At 40.3% G+C, this 20698-nt stretch overlaps 1 protein-coding gene across 1 annotated transcript in view; it reads left to right on the top strand.

Annotated features, from left to right (window-relative positions):
- The first annotated feature begins 495 nt into the window (after positions 1–495).
- Positions 496–20698, top strand: part of Sel1l (SEL1L adaptor subunit of SYVN1 ubiquitin ligase) — a 46583-nt gene continuing 26380 nt past the window's right edge. Inside the window, exons 1-6 of the mRNA XM_090344658.1 lie at positions 496–700; positions 6465–6502; positions 8072–8303; positions 16774–16941; positions 18793–18898; positions 19862–20024. Coding sequence (XP_090200784.1) covers positions 631–700; positions 6465–6502; positions 8072–8303; positions 16774–16941; positions 18793–18898; positions 19862–20024 — 777 coding nt within the window. The 5' untranslated portion in view covers positions 496–630. The remainder of the gene's footprint in view (positions 701–6464; positions 6503–8071; positions 8304–16773; positions 16942–18792; positions 18899–19861; positions 20025–20698) is intronic.

Raw genomic sequence — 20698 nt, 5'->3', positions numbered from 1 at the left:
AAAAGAATCCTAGTGTTCATATCTTCATGTCCAATTAATAATTTCCAAATAAAATGAATAAGAAGAAGTAATCATTCTTCCCACTGATATTTTCAGATCGAAAGAAGCGGGGGGGAAAGCCTTGAGTTAATGTCTAGTCCAGGTATTAGTTACACCCTCCTAACTTTTCACAACCACCTGTGATTGTAAAGCTTGCCCTACCATGGACTACGTTTCCCAAGAGCATAAGCCAAGTGACTCCCCTGAAGGATCTTATGGGAGTTGTAGTTCTGAGTGAGCCTTTTTTTTTTTCTAGCCCTTGACTCTCCGATTCGGGTGCTACCAATTAGCTGTGGCCATGTCAGCGAGGCCGTGATCCAATCAGAAAACAGAGTATCAGAGTTCACTACATTAACTGGCTGAAATATGACCTGAGGGGCGGGACAAAGGAGGTGGGCGGGCAGCCACGACGATTGGACGAAGTGTTCTCGGGGAAAGGCAGAGATTGGCTGGGCGCCGGAAGGTTTGGGAAGGGGCGGAGGCAGGAAACAAGAGCAGGAAGAGCAGTGGCGAGGCGGCGACCGTGGCGGTGTCGGTGGTTGTAGAGGCGAGGCGACAGCTCTCGGGGGTGGCGGCGGCCGCGAGAGCAGGATGCGGGTCCGGGTGGGACTGACGCTGCTGCTCTGTGCGGTTCTCCTAAGCGCGGCCTCGGCGTCCTCCGGTCAGTATCCACTTGTGGGGCCGAAGGCTCTGAGCCGCCGGCCCCCCTCCTCCCCGGCCTCCATCCCCGGGACCAGGCCCTGGGGGGACTCCCGGGCCTGGACTCGGTTCTGTCCGGCCCCAGCCCGCCTGTCACTTGCGCTTCCCTTGGGGCTCAGTCAGCCTGGGGTAGAAGGGTGTTTGGGGACTACAGGTGAGGGAGCGAAGGGGCGGTTGCCCGTGCTCCAGACCTGTCTCCCACGAATGAAACTTGGCCCGAGTCCTCACGAATCGCCTCCGTGGGCTGCTCGAGTCTCCCCGACCCTCTTGAAGGCGGTGTCCTGCCGTGAGTCCGGGGATCCCAGGGTGTGGGATGTGTCATTGACACCCTTCCCTGGAGCTGTCACTTAGGACAGAGCCGGGTCCTGAGACGATCCGGTGATGACAGTGGCTTGGTAATAATAATAACGGGGGGGGGGATACCCCGAAGGTCTCTGATCTGATCGTCTCCTCCCTTCCCCACCCCTCTTAAAAAACCTTCCTGAGAAAGCGTGACCTCTGTCACAGTGTTTCTGCGTTGGCCCCGTGGGGTTGTTGGCAGTTTCTGATTTATTTTATTTTTTTTCCAAAGACTCGAAAGTTTTAAAATGTGAATAGCAAGTAATTTCACCTTTTTTCTTTTTATAGTATCGAAGTTCATGTGCTTTTGAGTTGATTTTTTAATTCTTGAGGGTGTGTGTGTGTGTGTGTGTGTGTGTGTGTGTATTCATGTGTATTCTTCCTGAAAATAATTTTCTTTCATGTTTCCACCTTCCTACATCAGAAAACTTATGGTTTGAGAGTGTTGGTCTTTGTATTTCTAAGAGTTGGTTAAGAAACATTTAGTACAGTAAAGCTTTGGAATTTTCATCAATTTGAGTCAACAAGACAGCTGTTTTGTGTCTTTAAATTTTTTTTAAACAGGCCGAGTATAAATGTCAGCTCTTTTTTTTTCCAACAGAAATTTTCCCAGATGGCTATTTGAATCCCCAAATTATCTGTCCTAGTTGTAAACCAAAGCCATAACGTCATCCTGCCTCTAAATTAAAAGACCTAAACCAAAATTCTGTCCAAGATAGGGTTTGAGACAGCATTTCAGGTATAACAAGCATATGCTAATCCTGCCAACATTATTCTTAATCTTTATTCCTTTCCGTTGCTGTATGGTTTGTGCTCATGACCAAAACTTTGAAGTACATAACTCCTGAAGCATTTGCAACCATTATTTGATTAAATGAAGCAGGAATTGAAGCTGCTGAGTTTAATGGATGAGGTGCCTGATAGTCTATGGACCATCTGCAACAGAATTCCTCTTAAGAGTTTGTTAAAAATTCATTTTTAGGGCTAGAATATGCTCAGGATCTGTACATGGACAAACTATGTGAGTCTTCACACTAAAGTTTGAAATTTATAATAATTAAAAAATATGATAGGTGTTTCTCTGAATTCAATTTGCAGGGTACAGTAAGCATACAAGCTTTCCAGTGTCTTCCTTTGACTATGTTGTGTACATTGAACTATGTGGAAGTGGAGAAGATATTTAGAGATCAACAGTTGGCCATACTAAAAATCTCACTACTGAACTCTTATGTCTTGGGGTTGTATTGATAAAAGCAAGGACTGAGTTTAAGAAACGTGTGCTCTAATTTTCTTCATTTCTGTAGTCGGTGTAAAAACAAATTCCACATCAAATTCAGCCAAATCAACATAAAAGTTTCGTTTTGTACTGAACATATACCGACTTTTTTATTCTCATCATTATTTATTAAGGAATGTAATATGCAAAGTACTTACATACCATTTACATTGTCTTAGCTGTTATAAGTAAGAGTGTAGGTTCTCTGCAAATCCTATGGATTTTGGTATCTTAGAATGGGGAGGGTTGTATTGTAGATCCTAGACTTCCACATATACTTAAGAGACAGCTGTGCTGTGCTCTCGTAAAGTTCACCTGTCATAAAACAGCTATGATGAAAAGTTTTGGTTTTTTTATTCTTTTGGTGCCAGTCCAGGGGTTTGAACTCGGGCCTGGGCACTGTGCTTGGACACTTTTTGCTCAATGCTTTTGCTTTGCCACTTGAGCCACAGTGCCACTTCTGTCTTTTTCTTTGTATGTGGTACTGAGGAATCAAACTCAGGGCTTTGTGCATGCTAGGTGAGCCCTCTAGCCCCAGCCCCCCTGATAAAAAGGTTTGTGGTGGTGGTGGTGGTGGTGGTGGTGGTGGTGGTGGCAGTGGTGGCAGTGGCAGTAGTAGTCAGACCTGGGGCTTGAACTCTGAGCCTGGGAACTGTCCTTGAGCTCTTCAACTCAAGCCTAGCACTCTACCACATTGAGCTACATCACTACTTCCAGTTTTCTGGTGGTTATTTGGAGGTAAAAGTCTCACAGACTCTTGTGCCCAGGCTGGCTGGGTTTGAACAGTGATCCTCAGATCTCAGCCTCCTGAGTCGCTAGAATTACAGGCGTGAGCTACCAGTGCCAGACTTGATGGAAAGTTTGTTGTTGTTTTTGCTAGTCCTGAGCTTGGGCTCAGGGCCTGAGCACTGTCCTTGGTTTTTCTCAAAGCTAGAGCTCTACCACTTGAGTCACAGCACCACTTCAGGTTTTTTTTCTATGTATGTGGTACCTAGGAATTGAACCCAGGTCTTCATGCATGCTAGGCAAGCACTCTACCACTAGGCCAAACTCCTGGCCCTGATGGAAAGTTTTATAACTTAAAAGGATACATTTTTTGCATAGGCCTCTGTACTCATGAGAGTGCTTATTTATACAGAAATTCAGCATCATTTTAAAGTTTAGCTTTGCTCATATAAAAATGAGGTTTTTCCATTTACAATTCTGAGTTTAAGTGTTAGTGGTACCCAGGGTGAGTTGCATTTATAACCAGGTAGTATAAATATATACTACCTGATCCTTTCACTCCTAGCAGCAATCAACTGATACTTTGTTTTAGAGATGTAAAAAAAAAAATGATACTTGTATTAGAAATGTCTTCCCTGTGGACAAATACATTCAAAGAGCATTAAAAGAGTATTTCTTCTTTCTTTCCTCGAGATAATAGGGCAAATAATACTTTTTTGGAGATACATTCTTTTTTGTTTAGTTTTGTGCCAGGTATTTCAAGTAGTAATTATGTTATGACAAAGTTGAAACAGTAATTTTTAGATTGCAGAAGATGTTTTACTGTCATTGTGAATCGCCAGGTTATAGAGTATCACCTGCTTTAGACATTGAGAAAATCTACTCTGAGCAAGCTTTCAGTAATGAACTTTGTGTGTCTACATTAGTAGATGATGAAGCCAGGCCTCAATCTTAGTTTTAATGTCTTTTAAAATTAGGATTTTTTCACAGAGCTAAGTAAACTTGCAGAGCAAAAGACAGACTGTCCGATCTCTTCTCACCAAACTCTTCAGACTTTTTGTATTTGAAGGAGCAGGGATTTAGAGTGAAGGTAACAAAATGAATTTGTGCTACTTTTCCTTGAAAAATATTAACTAATGCAGTTGAAAAAAATAGATCTTTTTCAAAGGAAGGTGTGCGCCAGTAATACAGTAGTTTGGATTATTGAATGTTCAATATGATACTAAGAAACCTTAGCTGTATTGAATTCTTTTGATGCTTGATACCATGTTCTGATGAAAGCAAAACTGTTTTTGTTTCTTTATGTATAACGTCAGTGTCTTTATATCAGAAGTGCTTTGGTCTGGGAGCAACTTTTTAAAGAATCTTATGTGACTATCAACTCAAAAAAGAAAATGGGTTTTTGCTTTGAGACTACCATCTGGAATAGGCTTTCTCAGTTGGCAGCTAAGAAAGAAATCTCTTATTTACCTAAAATCTTAATATATAATCCTGTTGTGAAGAGAGGTAGAGAAAGAAGCATGATGCAATTCTCATGAAATAGCCCTGTTGTTACAAGTCATTTCTCTTGGAGTCCAAAGCTTATGGACATGTATTGTTTATGTTTGTTTCTAGATCTTTTATCTTATTAACCTATTACCTACTATGTGAACCTGATATGAAAAAGTTTCTGCATTTAATAATAAGTGATTTAGAGTTCCAGCTTATCTAGTGTTTGGGGATTTTTATCATATCATTTGCACCTTAGTTATTGCACTTGATATATTAATTGGTTGATATTTTGTGTACATTCACAAGTAAAACTTTATTACATTCACAAGTATAACTTTGGTACATAATGAGAATGAATTTATTTTTCTTTTATGCTGAGGATGTGATTTGAACCATCTGTTAGAACTTAAGCACTGGATGTCTTAGGAAGAAGTTAGCAAGAAGGATTGTTACTAATTGACATCTCTACTAAAAGGTTATAGACACTGGAAAATACATGTCCTACCTGTCCCTGCCCGACAATCTGCCAGAAATTAAGCATTTTGAAGGTAACCAAAAAGTAAAGAAATACAAACAGTAGCTTTTAATTTAAATTTTCTGTGAATTGACAGCATGTTTTTATATAGCAAAAACTTTTCTGGTAGACTTGGTTTTCTTAAATGTTCAAAACAAATACTGTAAACTAGATTTGTATATTTTATGTATGAATTCACTATTCTTAAAGTAGCTCATATTTTGAGATGAAAACTCTGAAATATCTTTGCTATAGTTATGTTACAAATAATATTTAGGATATAACTATCTGAGTAAAGATGATACCAAATTATCCAGTAAAAATCTCTTACATGCTCTTACAACATTTTATGGTTAATTTGTCATGTATCTTATAAAGGAGGCAGTACCAAAACTGCTTCTGTATGAAGTCAGATAATAAGGAAACTTAGACATCATCTTGCAGTTTTATTTCTTTATATTGGCAATGAATACAAAGATCAAACATTTGCACTTGGGTATTGAGTTTGTTGTGTATGTTTATATAAGAACAGGGAAAAGAATAACAACCAGCCAAAATAGTGGGAGTAGCCAGAAAACATGTCAAGAATAAAATGAGGAAAATGAGGTAATCTGACAAAACCATTGTGAATTTGCAGGGATGGTGGAAATAGAGCTAGTTCCTTAATAGAGCTAATGCATGCTGGTTATCTCTTCAGTAAAGTAAAACAGAAATCCTAACTATTCTACCCAAAATATATTCAGTAACTTTATTTTTGTCTAGTCCTGGGGCTTGAACTCAGGACCTGGGCACTGTCCTTAGACACGTTTTGCTCAAGGCTAGTGCTCTGCCTCTTGAGCCATAGCATCACTTCCAGCTTTTTGTGTGTATATGGTACCAAGGAATTTATCCCAGGGCTTCATGCAATCTAGGCAAACACCCTACCACTAGGCTATGCTCCTGGCTCAGTAACTGTTGAAAATATTAGTTCTCATCCAGAGTAATAATAGTAAACAATAAAATGTCCATTAACACTAAAATCTGAGTCCAAATCTTGAGCAAAGGAACAAAATAGGTGGAAGCCTAAAGTGTGTGTGTGTGTGTGTGTGTGTGTGTGTGTGTGTGTGTGTGTGTGTGTATTGGATGGAATCTAAAGAAGAGGCTATTTTTTTTTCAGGGGCAAGGATAAGGGAGTATTGGTTTTCATATCTGGAGAAAGAGAAAATAAAGCGAACTTATTTTTCTCTTCATCCTTTTGTGAAGTTATTGGATACAGACGTTTTCAAATAATGTTTATCCAACAATTGTTATTTGTTTTATTTACTAGATACTTTCTTAAAACTATGATTTGTAATTTCCCAGCCAAAAAGATGACTAAATTGCCTTGAAATTTCTTCACAGATGATGATGGCAGCCAGGATGAATCCTTAGACTCAAAGGTATGTACAAACTTGACAATCTCTAATCTTTGCTGCCCAGTTTAAAAGTAGGCAGTTTCAAGCTGGAGTTTGGTGGCTCGTGCCTGTAATCCAACTACTCAGGAGGCCGAATCTGATTGTCAAGGTTTAAAGCAGATGGGGTAGACATATTCAAGAGACTCTCATCTCTAGCAGGAAAGGTATGGCTTATGCAAAAAAGTTAGAGAGAGTGCAAGGTTCTGAGTTCAAACCTCAGAACCAGCACCAAAAACAAAACAAAAAAGTAGGCAAGGATATGACAGAAAGAATATGACAACTGTATCTTTGGGATAACAGAATTGGATTTTAAAAAGAAAAAAGAGCCAGGCGCTGATAGCTCACACCTATAAACAAACAAAAAGGTAACATTTTATAAATATTAGTTCTGGCTTTTCTGGTTTAAAGAAAATAACTAACCCACAATAAGAAAATAGTAAATATCTCTCTTAATAGTGTTGGCTCATAAGTTTCATTTCAACTTGTAAATACTTCTTCCCTACCCCAACTGTATATAGGTACTGCCTTAAGGCAATGACATTTCTGTTGCCTAAGAAAGGTTGATTTTCTTCCTGTATTTTGACATTTTTGGTTTTATTAGTCAATCGTGGGGCATAAACTCTGGGCCTGGGCACTGTCCCTGAGCTCTACAGCTCAAGGCTAGTGTTCTACCACTTGAGCCACAGTGCCACTTCCGGTTTTCCAGTGGTTAATTGGAGATAAGAGTCTCATGGACTTTCCTGCCCATGCTGCTTTTAAGATCCTCAGATCTCAGCCTCCTGAGTAGTTAGGATTACAGGCAAGAGCCACCAGTGCCTAGCTTTTCTTTTTTTCTTTTTGTGCATTGGTCCTGGGGCTTGAACTCGGGACCTAGGAACTCTCCCCAAGCTTTGTTGTTCAAGGCTAATGCTCGACCACTTTGAGTCATGGCTCCAACTTTCAGTTTTCTGAAGAGTCTCATGGATTTTCCTGCTTGGGCTGGCTTTGAACTATGATCCTCAGATCTCAGCCTTCTGAGTAGCTAGGATTACTGGTATGAACCACTTGCCTTATGGGCTTTTCTGCCCAGGCTGGTTTCAATCTTCAGTCCTCAGATCTCAGCCTCCTAAATTGCTAGGATTACTGATGGATGGCATGAGACACTAGTCATTTCTTTTCTTCACATCTTGAAGACATTATCTCCCACCTCCCACCGTTTATTTCCCTTTACATAAATTTTACCTTAAATCTAAGCTCTGACCTCCAGACTAGAGGGGATATAGATTAAAAAGAGGAAACTATAGTACACTTATCATAGGAGAATTACAAGGTAGGGTGGGAGCAGACTTTGGAGATTAAAGAAGGATTTCCGGCAACAGTGACAACTATACTGAAATTTTTAGAGTAAGAGTTAGGCAGGTGATCAACTGTGATGAAAACAAGCCAAAACCAGAACTGAGCCAGTGTGGCACTCTAAGGGGCTAAAGAAAACAACTGTAAACTAGTCAAGGGAATGCTAGGTGGGTGGAGGAGTCTTTGACCTACTGGTGACTAAAAATGCTTCTGTATCCTCAGGATTCTCTGCCATCAGAAGAGTCAGTAAAGGAGCACCCCACTGCAGGCAGAGTCATCGCTGGTCAGATATTTCTTGATTCAGAAGAGTCAGAATTAGAATCCTCTGTTCATGAAGAGGAAGACAGCCTCAAAAGTCAAGAAGGAGAAAGCGTTGCTGAGGAAATCAGCTTTCCAGAATCTCCAAATCCAGACAACAAGGAGTATGAAGAGCCAAAGAAAGCACAGAAGCCAGGTAGTCTTGACTTTTTGTTCTGTTGTAGTTTTGCCTGATGGAGGAAAGAGACAAGTGAAAATTTAAAACTATCAAGCACAGAAGGGCACTGTAGAGGATTGGTCTTATTAACCACATGCAATGTATAGAGTGCAGCTTTAAATGATTTTTATATTTTAGTATATCAGAATTAGTACACTAGTGGATATGACTACAGTTATGTTTCATGTCAATTTCTAAGAAATAAAAAAATTTTTTGCTTAAGTGGTACATGAAATAGAAATATAGAAAGAATTGACTGTTCCTATTGTTAGAATTTTTACTATACTATCCTATCTCTTATCCTAGGTAATTTGATTTTAGGTGTTTACTTATATAAACATGTTAACTATAATCCTCTTGTAACTTTCACACATTTAAATTTAACATTTTGACCTTCCTCACCAGAGTATTCTACATGTCTTTCCTATTAAAAATTAACATGCCTTCTCTATCCTGCTACCATTCTATCACTTAATTTGTTATTTTAAAGATCACCTCTGTAGCCATTTACTATTTTTGTATTAACAACTGTCAGGAATCAATCCAGATTTAAACTTTTAGAAATTAGATTCTGGGAATGTGGCTTAGTGGAACAGTGCTTGCATAGCATGCATGAAGCCCTGGGTTCCATTCCTCAGTACAATATAGACGGAAAAAGCTGGAAGTGGCACTGTAGCTCAAGTGGTATAATGCTAACCTTGAGCAAAAGAAGCTCAAAGATAGTGTCCAGGCCCTGAGTTCAAGCCCCTGGACTGGCAAAAAAAAAAAAAAAGAAAAGAAAAGAAAAAGAAATCAGATTAATTTTTTTAACCATGAATGTTCCTTCCTCATGAATAGTAAAACCATTTTAATCCTATTAACTAGAAATAATAGCTAATAACAGCACATAAAATGCTCTTAGAGAGCCAGGCGCATGGCCTACTAGTAGAGTGCTTGCCTACCATGCATGAAACCCTGGGTTCGATTCCTTGGTACCACATACACAGAAAAGGCCGGAAGTGTGGCTTGAGTGGTACAGAAAGCCCAAGGATTGAACCCTGGGTTCAAGCCCCAGGATTGGCAAAAATGTTTAAAAAAATAATAATAATAAATAAATAGAAACATTCTTACAAACATATATTGTATTAGCAAACTATGTTAGGTTCATTTGTTTGATTTGTTTTAATTTTAATAATGATTTAGATTCATTTTTATTACATGTAAGGACTTACTACACATATTGCATACTTATAAATACTGAACATATATGGATGGCTTTGTGTCTGCTGATCTGACTTAGATTTAGATTATGTGACAATTGCATCTCATCTTTTTATTCATGGTGGTGTCTTATTAATCTTTTCCAAAGCCACATTTGGTCCTTTACCTTCCTTACTTACAACCATCACCTCTCATTTGCCTTATGAGATGAAGCAAGCACTCCTGAGCATGGCTGACAGTCTTTTGTGTTTTTTGAAGCCAGCAGCTTCAGTTACCTCATCTTCTGCAGCTTTCCCCTAGCATCCTTCTCCAGCGGTCTCCAGCTATACCTACAGTTTATGCCTGGGGCCTTGGTGCAGCCTGCTGGCTGCTTAAAATGCCTTCCTCACTTCCTTAAGCAAATCTATCAAATTTCTACTCATCCTAGAAGGTAAACTTAACATTTTTCTTCTCTGAAGCAATTCCTAAATCACCCAAAGGCAATTAAAGAGCTTCTTGGACTTAGAGCTTCCTACCTGGCATGCTACTTTCTCTCCCTTCCTCTAGAAGTCAGTCCTCTGATAGCAGCCATATTGATCTCCTTCTTTACTCAGAAGCCTCCCATGGCTTCCTGTCCTCTTCAGAATCCCTACTTCTTACCTTTACTAATAACTCCTTACATGATCAGACCTTCTCCTCTCTGCGTGTTCATCTTCTACTACTCCCCGTCACTGTATGGCTCCAATAATATACCTTCCAATGTTTATTGAACATTTCATACATACTTCTAACTATTAGAGGTCTCCAAGACCATATACCCAGGCTCACTGATTCACTAGGAAAGCTCAAGGGTTTCAGCAAACATTTTCGGATATGGTTTGTGGCAGTAGAAGAATACAAGGCAAAAATCAGCAAGGGGAAGGAAAAGTTCATGCTATGAAGTCTAGGGAAATCGGATGCAAGCTTCCAGAGGTCCTTTCCAGAGTAGTCACACTAATGCATTTTACTTTCCTTGCAATAAGTTACAACAACTTATGTCAGAGATTTCAGTAACTGGAATTTTCACTGGGGAGTGGTTAAGTTGGCATCTTCTGCCTGACATATACCAAAATGTCAGACTCAGAAAGGAAGTATGTGTTCAACATACACTACATTGTCAGTGCAGCTTCGATGAGCCACTCTTCTCAATTGGGATGATGAGAATTCACCAGAAATCTCATTTTACAGATTCCTACAAAAGGACCATCATCAAGCAGGCCTTTACAAAAATAAAATTTAGACCTGTTTTGTTAACTCTCCACAGCCCCCTAGGATCATTGGCCAAGGCATCTTAGCAGTAAGACCCAGAGGGAGTGAGACCAAACTGCTGTGTTTTCCTTTAGGAATTAGGGATTTAGCCGGTTCAAACAAATGTTATTAATTGAATCAGTCTTTCTCCATAAGTTTGTATATTATCCTTTTTCACCTGTCCAAAAGCATCAATTAGGCATTACAGGACTGCATCAGTAGGTTGAAATTGACGTGAAAGCCTTCTAGGTCTAAGGTGGGGTCTTGAGCAGTTCCTTCCCAGAAGGTACATATAATAAGCCTAGAAGCAATCATCAGGGCATCTCCAGCAGGACATCTATTAGCAGTACAGTGTTGTGTCCACCATGGGTCCAGCATAAATAAGTTAGTACAGTCCAGAAGGACTGGTTTTGCTGTCCATGACCAGAACCAATACATGAGCCTGAATAGCATCTGTTGGTTTTCCCATTGGTAAAGTTCACGGGCCGGGCAGGGTGGGGGGGGGGGGTAGGGGGGACTGGGTCAACTCCTGCTGTCGGCTAGTCAGCCTGTTGGGTGTGGTTATAACCCAGCAGTGTGCGTTGGGTCACGAGCTACAGTTGAAAAGGCATGTGGAAAGTTTTCCATTAGGAAAAATAGAAGCTTCCAGAAACAGATTTGAAAAACAAAGGTCATTCATTCGTGCCCACTGTGTGCCCTCTTAGGTTTCCAGGTGCAAGAGTATCCATTTGTTTACCTCAGTTAGCAGTGTAAAGGTCTCCATTCTGAAATAACCCTGCAGTTTTTCAACCATGTATACAAGAGGAGCAAAACATCTTCACAGACAGAGGATTTTATACAAGTTTACCACAGAGATATATTCAGAAATTGATCAGAACACAATCCTCAATTTTTTCAAAAATGTTTAAGGTGCTTTCTCACTTATTTTTCCTATTATTATTTGACAGTCTAGGAAAGAGTAGTCTTTTTTTCTGAGGATAGTTGATCCGATTTCACTGAGGTCTATGGAGCAAGAGATGGGTGTAGGAGGCTGAACCAGGTTATCAGGCCATTGAACGCAAACACAAGGGCCAATGGCAGTGGGACTTGTTCCAGCAAGAGCCAGACTGACCTGTCCACAGATTCACAGTCCCTGCATTGTGCTGCTTCCCACCTTGCAGCTTTTGGCAGTCATCAGGGGTTCAGAATGCTGTCAGTTACTGTGAAATAAAACAGCCAGTCAGCCAAATTTCAGATGGTTCTGTCAGAGAACAAGCCGTGTCCTATGATCATTGTAGGTGACTTATACCAGCTAGCTAAGCAGTCATATTATTTTTTTCATAACTGACAGCTCCACAGAGAGCTAGCATAAGGTTACAGAGCTCAAGTTCCACCCATTGAGCATATGGATGCTTTCAGTTCAGCATATTCAGAGACAGAAAGCCTACACCAAGTACTATGATGAACATCTTCCATAACAAAAACCATCAGCTACAGGGTCTTGTCCTGGAACTTCCAGCCCAGCCTATACACTATCAAAAAGCAAGGAAAGGGTGGAAAGTTTGGCCTAGTGGTAAGAGTGCTTGCCTAGGGTATACAAAGACCTGGGTTTGAGTCCTTGGTACCACATACATAGAAAAAGTCAGAAGTAGGGCTATGGCTCAAATGGTAGAGTACTAGCCTTGAGAAAGCCCAAGGATAATACTGAGGCCCTGAGTTCAAGCCCTAGGACTGGCAAAAAATAAAGTAAAATAAAAATAAAAAATCAAGGAAGTTCTGTCCCAATTAACACTTTTGGTTGGTTGGTTGGTCGGTTTTGGTTAGAACAATCCCTTTAGCCTTTTTGAAATTATAAGTATTTAATATTTTGTAAATTGCCATGTTTCCATATGTACTAGCCATAAAATACAAAGCCACTGAGGTTTTTCCTTGTTTTCTTGTTGGTTTTTATTTTGTTTCATTTTTCCCCCTCAAAGCAGCTTGCTCAAACCCCTAGTAACAGCATTTAGGAATTTGCTGTTACTATTAAAGCAGCCAGGGAGGATCCAGGAATGCAAAATGTGGTGGGTAAAGGGAGGCAGAAAGGCTACTGAAGTGATACCAGCAGCCAGACTGAATAAATGCTCCTTATTTTCCCCCTTGTTGATCAAAAATTTTGCTCCTGTGACCTCATGTAACTCCCCAACTCACTTCATCCTCTTAGACACAGATACTTAGAGAATAGAGCACTATGCACTTTTGACATGTTTAGCCTATCCTGGGGAAGTTTTGAACCTTTTCTCCTCCCATTCAAGGACAGAACAAAACCCAAAGACATTATTTGTCACCGGAACTCTTGCTTTTAGCCAATAGGACCAACAGCAGTCAGGAAATCCAGCAAGCCAACTTTGCTGTGGTTGGACCCTTTAAAAGGGAGCTTTTACGCATATGAAAAAATGTTCATCATCTATGGTCATAAAGGAAATGCAAATAAAAACAACCCTAAGATATCCCCTTACCCCAACAAGAATGGCCAAGATTTTGAACTCAGACAATGACAGTTGCTGACAGGGTTGTGGAGAAAAAGGAAACCTACTACACTGCTGGTGGGATTATAAACTAGTTCAACCACTCTGGAAAGCAGTGTGGAGGTTTCTTAAAGAACTGAAAATAGACCTTCCCTACGATCCCGCCATACCACTTCTGGGCATCTACCCTGAACATCATAACCCAAGATATGATGAGGACACCTGCTCAGCTATGTTCATCTCTGCACTATTCACAAGAGCCAGGCGATGGAAACAATCCAGATGCCCTACTTCAGATTAATGGATACAGAAAATGTGGTATATATACACAATGGAATTCTACATACACAACAGACAAGATAAAATAATGGCACTTGCAGGGAAGTGGATGAATCTAGAGCGAATCATGTTGAGTGAGACGAGTCAAGACCTAAGGAACAAAAGATGCAAGGTATTCTTAATATGTGGCTATTAAATCCAAAGAGTACAAGAGCAAGGACTCAATATCTGCATACCCAGTGCTATGGACATGGTAATGGAAATATAAACATAACTATATAGACATAAAAACCTACGACTCTATAGACATAATGTTTTATTTCATAAATTAATATGTTTCTATGACATACAAACCCTTAGCCTAATTTTGATTAAGTTCTAAATACTAAGTCCCAGTGATTGTAAATAGAGATTCCCTTCTTGAACACTTGTTTGTTAAACTTGTCATTTAAAATATGATGTAAAAATCAACGTTAATAAATTCTTTAATAAAAAAAAGGGGGGGGAGCTTTTACCTCTCAGCTGTCACAGATGGCTCCAAAACTACCTGGACACTAAGAATGTATTATGCCTTGGCCCTTATTCTTCCTCTTCATCAACATATTGTGCATTGGCAATATTCTAGCAAATCCCACTTGAGTCCTGACTGTAAGGAGGTACCCAAGACCGTCCCAAGCTTTGATGATGTGCTGTGAAAGAATCACAGGACTTGGCTCTGATTTATTACAGCCGAATACAAAGGTGCATGGGGAAAAGTCTAGAGGAAGAAAGGTACAGCTTCCAAGGATCCTCCCTCCACCCCCACCCACTGTGGGCATCCCACTGTTTTTGTAGCTTCTTCTCCCTACCCGCTCTCCACCAAGCCTTAAGGCTTGGCTCTGGATCCAAGTGATTTTGGCTATAACTGGGGAGAAAGAAATCCTCAGGTCTGTCTCAGTCTTACCTGCAGCCATGTTTTAACTTATAAAAATGAGGAATCAAAAGTCAAGAATCACTTCTTGAAGCTGGGCACTAGTGACTCATACTTGTAATCCTAGCTACTGAGGAGGCTGACATCCGAGGATCACGGTTCAAAGCCAGCCCGGGTACCATAGTCCATGAGATTAACCACCAGAAAACCAGAAGTGATGCTGTGGCTCAAGTGGTTGAGTGCTAGCCTTGAGCTGAAGAAGATTAGGGACAGGGCCCAGGCCCAGAGTTCAAGTCCCACAACCACTTTAAAAAAAAAAAAAAAAAGGCATCACTTCTTGAGTTTTGGCTAAGAGCAAATGAAGTCAGAAAATTTGCATATGTAGATTTGTAGATTTAGCTGTGGGCTGAAGGTCTTATCTGAGTTGAAAGATAAGTCTTTTTCCTGGTTCCAGGGCTATAATAGTAGGCCAGTTTCACTACCCTCAGGATTTTCTCTAGGGAGCTGGAGCCAAAAAAGGAAAATTCATAGGACCTAGTTAAATTACAGGGTGCACTAAATTTCTCCAGCAATGTACTGTGACAATCTATATGAAATGCCACCTACCAGGGAAGCTCCTGAAAGACGTCATGCCTGGTGTTTTGACTGGGGATTAGTCATGTAGTCACCTCGTCTAGGATGTCCCAAAATTGTATGCTCCCACAAGGAAAACCAGTATTGAACATAAACCATATGTTTGTTCCTTTTTGGGGGGGAAGGGAGTCAGTCATGGGGCTTGAACTCAGGGCCTGGATACTGTCCCTGAGCTTTTTCACTCAAAGCTAGTACTCTACCACTTTGAGCCATCACTTCCAGTTTTCTGGTTGTTAATTGAAGATAAGAGTCTCACTGACTTTCCCCTCCAGACTGACTTAGAACTGCAATCCTCAGATCTCAGCTTCCTAAGTAGCTAGGATTACAGGCCTGAGGCACCAGTGCCTAGCTCAAACCACATGTTTGTACAGTTTAGGACCTATAAGGTACTTTTTTTGGTTACAATGTAAAGACCTCTTCTAAAATCTAAATCCTACATAGCAACCTATAAACAAGTCTTTCCAAGGAATAACATCCTGCTGTGTTAACTGTGTTCTACACTTCGTCTCAGTAATCTCAGTAAACAGTTGTTCAAAATGAATGAATAAATGGCTCCAAGAGAGGAATGGTCATGGTAGTATGTATTTGTAGAAATGCAAATGTTAAACTCTTTGGAAGTGGGGAGGCACAGGTTATGTTGTGGAATTCTCTAATACAGCTGTTTTAAAAGAACAAATTTGGTTGCAAATACCAAAAAGAAAACAGTGGCAGAATCCAAGGGGTTTTTTGGTTTTTTTGTTGTTGTTGTTTTCACCAGACCTGGGACTGAACTCAGGGCGTGGGTACTATCCTTGGACACTTTCTGTTCAAGGCATGCTCTTTGCCACTTGAGCCACAGAGCCTCTTCTGGCTTTTTCTGTGTATGTGGTACCAAGGATTCGAATCCAGGGCCTTGTGCATACTAGGCAAGCATTCTACCACTGGGCTATGTTACAAAGTTTTTATAGTTTGAATACTCGAGCTCCCCAGGTCACCCAGATCTTATGCCAGCATGGACTCTAGCTCTTTCCTTCTCTCCTGTTCATCTCCAGAGTAAATTAGTCTCATTTTTAGGTTTGTCCTGGATGTTCAGAGCTGATAGTTGCTGTACCTCCACGCCCTGTATCTTGAGGATGTACCTGTAGCAGAGTAGTGGAAGCCTTTCCAAGAGATACCAATAGAACCTTGCCATTCTGCCCTGTTTCCTAGAAGACCATCATCAATAAAGTGTTAAATGAAAATACCATATTGTGAATTAATTCACTTAGTATGTGTTAGGCAGTCCAGAGAAGCAGAACCAGTCGGTCCCTGATGTGTTTAAACCTTCAACTGACTGTACAAAGTTCATTCACAGTATAGAGTATATCCTGCATCGCTTGAAGCCTACCAGTTTCAATGTTAATATCATCCAAAAATCATCTTCCAGAAGCGGAACAATATTTAACCAACTGTCTAGACAATGTGATTCAGCCAGGTTGACACACAGATCAGATTCCATATGGAGGAAAGGAGGCAGGGAAGCCTTTAAAAACACACACACACACATTTACAAATTAAATGTCTAACTCTTATTTTCTACTTTATTAACATGTTATATAGGCAAGTTTCAGTTTGGACCAAACGGGTGGAGCCATGTGCGTCCTGGGGATTCTTCTTCCCTCGGTTGGTGCTTAGATTTTTATTTTTCCTCTCCCAGTCTTGACTGCCATCGAGGGCACTGCTCACGGCGAGCCCTGTCACTTCCCTTTTCTTTTCCTGGATAAGGAATATGACGAATGCACATCAGATGGAAGGGAAGATGGCAGACTGTGGTGTGCCACAACCTATAACTACAAGACAGATGAAAAGTGGGGCTTCTGTGAAAGTGAGTATTGCTTAGGAGGAGACATGGTCACTTGCTGTGTGTACGTGGCAGTGTTTGAAGGCCTTCCACTAGCTACCCTTTCCCACGCAGGCCCGAAATGGCCAGTGTTGATGACACTGAGAATGAGCTTGATCGGGAAGCTGAAAACAGGAGTACTGTAGTACAAGGCCACCTAGGGCAGAAAAGCTCAAGCCATCCCTTCTCAACCCATAGCTGGGCACAGTGGCCTGTACCTGTCAGAGCACCTGCTTCTTCATTCCAAGCTGTCTGGGAGACTGAGATAGAGGATCACAGTTGGAGACCAGCTTAAGCAGTGTTAGTAAGATCACCCTTTACTTCAATAGATTTGTTGTGCCAGGAGTAGTGGTGTTTTGTACTCCTGTGAGCCCAGCTACTGGGAGGGATAGGTAGGATCGTTGTCCTAGGCCAGCCCAGGTAAACATGAAACATGAAGGGCCTGACCTGTGCAGGCAAACTGTAGTTGTTTTGGAAAACTATTAAAGGACAACAGAAAGTCTTGGCCATAACCACTTTAGCACCAGATGACATGAGCACAATGGCTCTGGTAGGCATTCTGAAAAGCTAGTATCAAATAGGGCAGCCTTTGGGTGTAGGCCACTAAGACTAGGAACTCCATCCAGTTTAATACATAATATTTTTCTACACCACAAGGAGAATTCAATTATATTTCTGTAAATACTGGTCCTACTTTTGGTGAGTTCTTTATTTTTATTTAAAAGAGGCTATTAGAATCGTTTTTTCAAAATAAATTTTGAAAAATAGTTGTACAATTGTCAATGTTATACAGTATCATGAAAAAATTAATGAACTTGAACACTAAATCTGGATAATATTTAATAAAAGGACTTTCCTGATTTTTTAGTATGTAATTAAATACTTTATCCTTATAAGATATACAGTACTACAGAGAAGAATAAAGTGTACTTTGACCAAAACAGTTTTTTTCAGATTATTGTTTTCTAGTAATCCGTTCTTTTTTTAGGTAAGGTTGGCATGGAATCTAAGATTTTGGTTGCATTTTATAAACAGTATTAGCACTAGTAACTCTCCAGCATTATCCTGAGAGTACTATCTCTAAAGAAAGTGATTTCAGTAGATTATATATTTTTTAAGTCACCTAAAAGATAACTTAAATGGGCATACTTAACCTGAGCATACTTAACCTGAGTATTCTTGTGTGTGTGTGTGTGTGTGTGTGTGTGTGTGTGTGTGTGTGTGGCACGGGGAGGAGGGATGGGGAGGTCATAGGGTTTGAACTCAGCCTGGACACTGTCCTGAGCTCTTCAGCTCAAGGCTGCCACCCTACCCTTGAGCCAAGCCCCACTTCTCATTTTCTAGAGGTTAATTGGAGATAAGAGTCTCAGATCCTTTTGTGCGAGGGCTGGCTTTGAACCTTGATCCTCAGATCTCAGCCTCCTGAGTAGCTAGGATTACAGGCATGAGCCACTGTGCCCAGTGAACCTGAGAATTCTTAAGAGTCATATTTGATGGATCCAGGAGTTTGGCCTAGTGGTAGAGTGCTTGTCTAGCATGCACGAAGACCCAGGTTTGATTCCTCGGTACCACATACATAGAAAAAAGCCAGAAGTGGTTCTGTGGCTCAGGTGGTAGAGCTCTAGCCTTGAGAAAGTTCAAGGACAGTGCTCAGGCCCTGAGTCTAAGCCCAGAACAGGCCCCCCAAAAAAGTTTAAAAAATGTTATATTTGGGAATAGTGAAAAAGTGTTCATTTTCTTTGGACACCCAAAAGAAAGAATAAGTTTTGATATCTGATAAGTACTTGCTGTAGTATCCAAATCCACTCAAATGCATGTGATATTTTTTATTTTTAGCTGAAGAAGAGGCTGCTAAGAGACGACAGATGCAAGAAGCTGAAATGATTTATCAAACAGGAATGAAAATCCTCAATGGAAGCAATAAGAAAAGTCAGAAAAGAGAGTAGGTAGCGATGTTAAGTCCATTCATTCCCACGATAAGCCACTAATACAATACATAGTCAAGAACTTCCTTTTATAAAACTGTACTGCCAAATAGCTGAGCACTTTTGGCTTATGCCTATAGTCCTGGCTAAAGAGGTTGAGATCTGAGGAATCATAGTTCAGAGCAAGTCTAGAAAGACATGTCTTACAAACTCTTATCTCCAATTAACCAGCAAAAAATTGGAAGGAGAGGTAGGGCCAAGTGATAGAGCACCAGCCTTGAGCAAAAAATAAGCCAAACAAGAGTAAAAGGCCCTGAAGTTCAAGCTCCAGTACTGGCACTAAAAACAAAAAACAAACCCTGTACTGCCACAGACACAAGAAGATGTGCCATCACTTCCAATAATTTTAAATTGGCAGAATATAGAGATCATAAATACTGATCCCAATATAGGGAAAAGTTAAATCACAGCTAATAGTTGTTTCTGAAAGCCCAAGAATGAACATACTATTTACGACTCAAAATAATATAAAAACAAATTACCAAATGTGTTGTTTGTTGATTTTGCTTTGAAATTTTCACTGAAACTTACAATTTTGTACTTGGGAAGAATGTAAAACAAGTGATTGTATTCTAAAAGTTTTTTCTTCCTAATTGTGGTACAGCCTGTACAGAATGAAAAGGAAAATTGTGATAGTTACTTGTGGAATCATCACCTGCCACCATTATATTGAAATTGTCCTCTACAAACCCAGTTAACTTTTTACATATTTTTAGAATTAATTGGTATAATTAGACTCCCAAAAGGCTAGGATAACAAGGAGAAACCAGCACCTTATGTAAATCCATGTACCCAGGATCCTAACTAGTAGAGGAAATTTCATTTGATAAAAAAAGAAAATTATTTATGTTGCCTTTTAGTAGATTTTTTTTAAAAAAATCTCTGCTGCTAATTTGTTTTGTAATTTCTTACATTTAAAGAGCATATCGGTATCTTCAGAAGGCAGCAGGCATGAACCACACTAAAGCCCTGGAGAGAGTGTCATATGCTTTTCTGTTTGGTGATTACCTGACACAGAATATCCAGGCAGCTAAATCAATGTTTGAGAAACTGACTGAGGAAGGCTCTCCCAAAGGACAAACTGTAAGTGCAATTCAGAGAACCTCTGCATACCACACTGGGTATCTTAACAGCAAAACTGCCCTCTATTCTCTAACTTAAGTGAGACTGGATGGTGACATGTCTTTTAAGTGTGTTGTGTGTGTGTGTTAGTCATGGGGCTTAAACTCTGGGCCTGGGCACTGTCCCTAAGCTCTTGAGCTCAAGGCTCGTGCTCTACCATTTGAGCCACAGTGCCTCTTCTGGTTTTCTGGGGTTAATTGGAGATAAGAGTCTCACTGACTTTAGTGCCTGGGCTGGCTTTGAACTGCAATCCTCAGATCTTAGCCTCCTGAGTAACTAGGATTACAGGTGCCCACCTAGTAATTATTTATTTTAAATAGACCATTTTATCTATCTTCTTGGATGTTCCTTTCCCTTAGTATGAGAACATTTAGTCACTGAAGATACATCCCCCTGCTCCCTGCCATGGTAATAAAACCTGGCAAGGCTTTATTGAGTAAGTGGGCAAGCAAACAAGCAGACAAACAGAAGGGTAGGGGCACACTCTTAACAGAGTGTGGGTGATCTCAAAAGAAGATAGAGAGAGGCACCCACTGAAGTTGTCTTTTGCCAGAATTACATTTGCAGCTTTTGTAAATTAGATCTATAGAGAAATAACTCATTGCATTTTTTTCCAGAGTTCTGATACTCAGGCT

Source organism: Megascapheus bottae, chromosome 14 (genome assembly GCF_031878675.1).
Source record: "Megascapheus bottae isolate mThoBot1 chromosome 14, mThoBot2.hap1, whole genome shotgun sequence".
In the NCBI taxonomy this organism is placed as follows: Eukaryota; Metazoa; Chordata; class Mammalia; order Rodentia; family Geomyidae; genus Megascapheus; species Megascapheus bottae.
Note: the sequence above shows the minus strand (reverse complement) of the source record. Positions and strands in the feature narration are given on the sequence as shown.